The following is a 7,098-nucleotide window of genomic DNA, read 5'->3' as shown; positions in this document are numbered from 1 at the left end:
CTCGCTGAGGGGGGAGCTGCGCAGCTGTTGCGGGCAGAGAGCTGCCAGGTGTTTGGCAGTGCGAGGTTATGCTCTGTCAGAAATCTCAGACGTTTGAAACTTGATTTCAGTTTCACAGGAAGTTTCGGGTTTTTTTCTTTTCTGTCTTTGTTTCATTTTAGGATTCTGGAGATGGTGTTTGTGAACCAAGGGAGTGGAGACCAGTGGTTTACAGAAAGTGCACAGACACTCTCTGGTTGCTCCTCTTTCTTCTTTTCTGGGCTGGTTTGGTAAGCATGCTTTTTTATGAGAGAGAAATCAGACGCAGCGTTAATGGGGTTCTGCGCAGTGGTCTACGGAATCTAAACAGAAATTATCAGGGGCACAGGATTGCACTGGGACAGAACTGACCTTCGGGGTGGTGCAGTGCTTTATTGCAGTGTCTGTCATACAGACTTCTGAAGTTCTGACTGTATACTTTAGATGCCATGTATATGCAGGGCTGGGTTGTTTAGAATTTGGTTTTTTTTTGTAAATTAGTCCAAACTCTGACTGAGCTCTTCTTTCTACTTACCTCATTCATTGCAGTCTTGTTATCTTGTAGCATATCTGTCTGATGTTACATCAAGTCACTGTCTGTGCGTTGGTTAGAACAGCATGCAGGCTTTTGGGAACAGGCTTTCTGTTTCTTAAGTATGAATGGTTTTTTTTCCATTATATGTCTGAGGTTACTTAGGATTCTTCTTACCTCATTCATTGCAGTCTTGTTATCTTGTAGCATATCTGTCTGATGTTACATCAAGTCACTGTCTGTGCGTTGGTTAGAACAGCATGCAGGCTTTTGGGAACAGGCTTTCTGTTTCTTAAGTATGAATGTTTTTTTTTCATTATATGTCTGAGGTTACTCAGGATTCTTGTGAATACTCTATTAATCAGTTTTTAATTCAATTCCTAATAACTCTTAGTGGAAGCTAATGCAGAATACATACACATTTTGAACACTGCGTAAGCTGAACTTTGCGAACAGGATAGGCTTTTTTACGTGCTTTCATCAGTGGAGGGAATGCAAAAATTTAAACCTGTCAAGTGGGGAGGATTTAGGATTTTAGTTTGTTTTCTCTCACAGTTTTTATTGCTCAATTTCTGTGAAATAGCTTATCGCATACATGTATTTGTTTTCTTTTGGTTTTTTTTAGATTAAAAAATGTTTGATGACAGTGATTTGTTCACATAGTGAAAAAAAAATGAAGCCACATTAGTAACTCTGTGGAAATGCATATCACTGGCATGTATAGACACACCCCTCCAGCAGTCATACAGACAACTATTACTTAACAATATTCATGGCTTGTATCCAGCATTTTGCACTTTAAAAAGTCCACATGTACACAGTATTTGCCATACTGATGGCAGTGGACCTGTAACATCCATCTTTAGAAGGAACGCCATAATTTTTCTGAAAGCATGTTTCAGGTTGAGTTACAATGCCAGCTCATTTCTGCTTTTTATTCTGAGAACAATTTAACAATTAACAAATATTTGCAGTGTAAATAAACTGGATCTGAAAATGTTTTGTAATTCTAACAAATATCGCATACACGATGAGTATGTCAGCTTTAATTGTGGAGTCTCTACAAAGATCTCCGTATTGAGATGGCATTAACATGCAGTCTTAATTTAAAAAAAAATAACTAATTAGACTGCAAACTCAGAAGCAAAAATGAGACTATATTGGGGATTAAGGAAACATGTACTTAGATGTTTATGAATGAGACTCAGTTTTTGCCCAGAGCCTATCTTTATCCACAAGTGTTAAAAGTAGAGTAACAAATAAAGGTCTAAACCCTTTAGAAGGCAGTTGTGCTGGATCTGATACGTGCAGTCCGTCTCCAGCATAGCTGATACTCAGCAAAGTAGTTGTGGTTAATGTGGGACTGACAAGACTCGCTGCTGCCAGCAGGTGGCATGTAGCCATAGAGCTTAGTGTATTGTCTGCGGTGTATGTGAAGTGTGCTTTGCACCCTGTGGGACAGAGGAGATGATTGAATCACTGAGTTCTTCAATAGCTGGAGTGAGGTAAATAAGCCTTTGGGTAAAGTCATGCCCGGGACTTCACTGACTTCCCAGAAGCAGAATTGCTGCTTCTTGGCACTTGGAAATGTTCTTTTTCAGGGACGTTTCAGCCCTCGTGGGGTACATGAGCTGGGTTTAAGCTGTATTCCCGGGCAGTGTCTTATATTGACTAACGATTGCTGCTGCTTGGCCAACAGAGGTGCTCAGCTGCCCCTGGGATTTACAGGGAGCTGATCTGATGGGGCTTTGATACGACAGTAGGGCATCTAAAAGATCGGTGCAGTGTCACCTATGTCCACCCTGGGGCTCTCTCCAGGTTTTTCATGTGTTAAAGAATGCATCTCCCTGAAATTTCAAGTAACCCGCATTTTAATTATACTTTATGTGTTTAAAATATACCTCTGATTACATTCACTAGCAGGTGCAAGGGCTCAACATTTCAGCAGAGGTATTGTCCAGGTGTGTCTTGAAGGGCACCCTGAAAAAACAGAGGCAGTAAGCACAGGTGAAAAATTACCATTTGCGTGACCTTGCCTAGTGACACACACTAACTTCCTTCGGTAGAGGCAGTGTTTACCACCTTACTGCTGCTTTCCTGTTATTCCACTCAGGACCCCTATCATTCTTCTCCTGTGATACTCTGCTTAATTTATATACTTTCAGCAATAGATGAGGGAAAGCTCTAAGGAGATAACAGGGCTAAACTTGTCCACATGACTTGCTCTGGGGGTGAATTTTAGATTTAACTGTTTGCATTGGCAAGATAGGAATGCATGGGTTAAAAGGAGTATTTATTGAATGGGAAGGAAAAGCTACTGTAGCGTGATTTCACATGAAAAAATATTTTAACAGATGTTTATAAGTGGCTATGCTGTGATGGCTGGTGCCGCAGAAAGACTCGTGCTTGGATATGACAGCTTTGGGAACATATGTGGTAGGAAGAACACTCCTGTAAAAGGGGCACCACTTTCTGGACAGGACATGACTAATAAAAAGTAAGTACGTTAAATAATGTCTAAATAAATCAAGTGTTTGAGAACTTAATAAGATACACATCTTCTAGTCATCAGTAATATACATACGTGTCTATATACATGCTTATACCGAAAGGCAGTAAAAAGGTGTGAGAATGGTGTAAAATGGTGAGTGAAACTAAAAAGCTAAGATAGAATTTGAAAGTGTGCTACACTGTTATGCTTTATGGTGGCTTCTTCTTAAATAGGATCTTAAATAGGACTTCAGCCAAACCAACAGTCATTCTGTATGGCAAATCTCTTGTTGCATGTTGAAGTTCCCTGTCGTTCTGTCAACTCCCGTGAACTAGTCCTTGTAGAATGGCATCCACCTTGGCAGCTTCTGATCCCGTTTAAGAACATAAAATGAAGTGTAAAAATGTAGCACGTTATCAAATTGCTTCTTAGCTTCTGACTTCAAACTCCTTTTTTTTTTTTTCATTATATGTGTAAAAAGTTCCATTTGCTTTGTAGCACTTTAAAAAGATGGAAAGGAGGCTCAGAATTTAAACCTATAAAACCCAAAAATCTTGTTTTTTGAAAAGAGAATCTTTTTTTCTTTCTAGGTATGTGTTCTTTCTGAATTCATGCAGCCTGGAAATGCAAAGCCTCAAAATCAGTTCAGTTTCCTTGTGCGTGTCTAGTTGTCCACAAGAGCAACTCAACTCTTTGGAAGACCTCCAGAGTTTTGCAAGGAATAATGGTGTGCAACAGGGAATATGAATATCTTAGTGTATCTGTAGAATGGTTGAGCAGTTTCACTTTGTTATTCATATGCTTGCTACGCTAGGGAGTCATTTCTTACCATTAATTTCCTGAGCAGTCCATGGCAACAGAAAATAAAATGTCTTGTTTCTGCTTTATTTCAAAACCATAGCTTCTAGAAATGTTACAGCTCTCTCATGCAAATTCAAAAGTTGTTGATTAATTCCTGCACAATGCTGAGATTATCCAGCAGAAGACTGGCTGCTGAGAATGAACTAGTGTAGTTTGGTGGGGTTGCCAGTAGGTGAACAGAGCTCATACACGATTTGAGAAACTTGTCCAACTGCTTCTTTTAAATTTAATTAAAACTATGGTGGTATTATTAATTCCAGAGATACACAAGTGTTTTTGTCCCTTTAGACATCAGATCCCAAAGTTTGCTGTGCCACCTATAATTTTTTTTTATTTTATTCTGGTGTTCGAGATGGATATGATGTCAGAAGTAGCTATTGTGCAAAAGAGGCAGCTCCAGTTTGTTCATGTCCAGCATGTAAATAAAATAACCTGTAGCCTAACCCTTATTCCATAGGGTATGTGTAAACTGCAGACCGTATGAATATTAATGGCTATTTTTACTGAAGGTCAGAATTCAATTCTTTTTTGTTTTGTTGTTTTGTTTGGCAAGGGTTGATATTTAAATTGACAACATTTGTTTTAATTTCATTTGGGGGTATTTTGCCATCATTTGGTGTGTACAGAAAGCTGTAAACACCTGTGATATAAGTATTTTCAGTGTAACGGAATATAATTGCATGAAATTCCATCTCCATGCTAAAACTGCTTGCATGTTTATCTCGAGGGAGAGGGCAGTATTGCATTTTAAATGGCTTGAATGTATCCAGCCTTTCTTTCCCAGAAGCATTATATAATGCAGAGTACCTGGTAGTATGTAGCCTATAGCCCAGAAAATGGGATGTTTCTGAGTAGCTGTATATTCTGTTCTAAATCATGAGGGGCCTGGTTCTAGTGTAGCTTCTGTCATTTCAGGATTTTCTGTTATCTTGTCTTAATAAGAATTGAGAGCTGACCTATCGCACTGTGGAATAAATAGTGTTCCTGCCCTTCAGGAAGATCGGTAAATGGTAATTATCGTGAAGTCTGGAAGGCAAAAGATTCCACAGAGGTTGCTTTAGATTTACCCGTTTAACTAAGTTGATATTTACATTCTGACTGGAATATCAGGGGCGAATATGGCCTGCTAAGGGGCCAAAGCAGAAGTGTAAACAAAACTTAATTGATAGTGTTTTTCTCTAAAACTTTAACTAATATTAAGTTACATTTTGTTTTTCCTTCTCAGGTTCTTGTCTTTGCATTTACAGCCTGAACGTTTCCAGTTACACACTAAATCCAAAGGCAGCTGAGCTGTGTCCCGCACTGCCAGTTCCACCAAGGTAACTTTACAACACCCTTGAGTCCAAACAGCTTCTTAAGGATTGTTACTTCCTCACGTTTTGTATCTGACTTGGTGCTTTGCAGTCAGAATGGTTTGAATGGTTTTGCTCTGTTTATTTATTTTTGTACATGTATCCTGATGAGTTCTTATGCGTGCCTGTGAACACAGCAGTGGCCTGTCCCACAGAATGAACAAGGACTGCATTCCCTCTGTTCCTCAACTCTAGAGATTTTTCCTGTCCAAATCAGGCAAAAAGCTCTCCATATGAGGAGCGACTTAGCTCCTGCATGGACTTTTGCTCTCTCCCTCAATGCCAAGGAAGAGAAGCTGTAGTCGTGGGCCTTGCTTGCTATCCTGAACCCAGAAATTTCCCTCAGAATTATTTCATAGCCGATTGGCTTGAAGCCCAGGTCTGTGGATGGCACTGTCTTTAACATTTGGCATTTGTGAGTGAAAATCCTTAAACCCATTATTTTAAATTCCACTGTGTCATGAAAATACAGCAAAGAGTTGGAATCTGCATGTTTGCAGAGCTAAGTCGTATACTCTGAACAAGATAAAATAGAGGAAAACGGCAAACAGAAGAGACAAGGAGACACATAAAAACAGTGTATACAGTGGATCAAAGGAAAGCATGTAAACTGATGAAAAAAATATAGCATGTTTTATGTATTTCTTTGACTTATTAGGCTTTTTTCTGTTTGGCAGGGAACTCTGAAATGTTATTAATCTTGCACAGTAATATTTCATAATAGAAGCAAAGCTGGTCAGAGAAGTTTTTAACTGTTGATGAGCAAACCTTTCCTTTTTAGGTACGAATATGTCTTTGACTGTTGTGGTGCAGCATTGCCGAAGTCGGTCAATAAACATATTCAAGAAGCTTGGCTGCTAGTGCCAAATAATTTCATATGTAAATATTTGGTGGTATTAATTGTACCTTACAAACATTGTTTTGAAGTGGCTTTTAGAATGCCTGAGTATCATAAAAACAATGCAAAGTATTTGTGGTCTAGAATTATCTACATCAATGTAGCTTACAGCTATGTTAGCATGAGTTTACGTTTTACTTAAACACATGGGAGCAAAGCAGGTGAAGCCAGACTGGAATGGCAATAGGACCTGGTAGCTTACAGCTATGTTAGCATGAGTTTAGGTTTTACTTAAACATATGGGAGCAAAGCAGGTGAAGCCAGACGGGAATGGCAATAGGACCTATGTGCTGATGGTGATTGAGATAGTAGTTCATTTTTTCTCTCAGGTTTATCTTGAATGGATGTTCTGGTACAGTGATACAGGCACAATGCTGCTAGGAGTTTATTTTGCTGATGAAACATGAAGCTACTTCTCTGCCCAGTGCCCTGTTGTGTCAGACTCCATGTGCGAGATCTCCTCCTGAGCAGGGAGGATGCCTGCCAGGTTACAGATCGGATTGGCCAGCTGTGGCTGCAAAACTATTGAGGGTGCTGGTTAGAGTACTGCGGAGGGCTTGAGAGAGAATGATGGAATGGATCTCGGTGGATTTGAAACTTTGTCCAATTAATTCATATTTTCTGCCATCTTTGTTTTTAACCTTCTAGTAAATCTTTTCCATTATTTAATCGATGTGTTCCACAAAATCCTGAATGCTATTCCAAATATGCATCTGTCTTAATAAATATGGTTAATGAAGTGGATGTTTTTCACCGAACTCTGAGTGGAATATTGGCAGGAAGAGATACTGTGATAGGACTGAGTGTCCTTGCACTAGGTAAGGTTATAAATAAAAAATGAATAATGATATTCAATTAAAATGTGAGGTTTCAAATGTTTCTGTTAACTTTATATTTTTAATTTAAAAGTGATATTTTTACATTTTCTGGGCAGAGTTGTTTTTAG

The 7,098-nt window shown here is 39.0% G+C and overlaps 1 protein-coding gene across 1 annotated transcript in view; it reads left to right on the top strand.

Annotated features, from left to right (window-relative positions):
• Positions 1-167: 167 nt before the first annotated feature.
• LOC104471544 (choline transporter-like protein 3) overlaps positions 168-7,098 on the top strand; it is a gene marked incomplete at its 3' end in the record, with an annotated part of 10,178 nt that continues 3,247 nt past the window's right edge. Inside the window, exons 1-5 of the mRNA XM_010086918.1 lie at positions 168-269; positions 2,905-3,047; positions 3,632-3,768; positions 5,128-5,221; positions 6,801-6,970. Coding sequence (XP_010085220.1) covers positions 2,905-3,047; positions 3,632-3,768; positions 5,128-5,221; positions 6,801-6,970 — 544 coding nt within the window. The remainder of the gene's footprint in view (positions 270-2,904; positions 3,048-3,631; positions 3,769-5,127; positions 5,222-6,800; positions 6,971-7,098) is intronic.

The sequence above is a fragment of the Pterocles gutturalis genome, unplaced genomic scaffold, assembly GCF_000699245.1.
Source record: "Pterocles gutturalis isolate BGI_N339 unplaced genomic scaffold, ASM69924v1 scaffold31401, whole genome shotgun sequence".
NCBI lineage: Eukaryota > Metazoa > Chordata > Aves > Pterocliformes > Pteroclidae > Pterocles > Pterocles gutturalis.
This window is presented reverse-complemented; position numbering and strand designations above follow the sequence as displayed.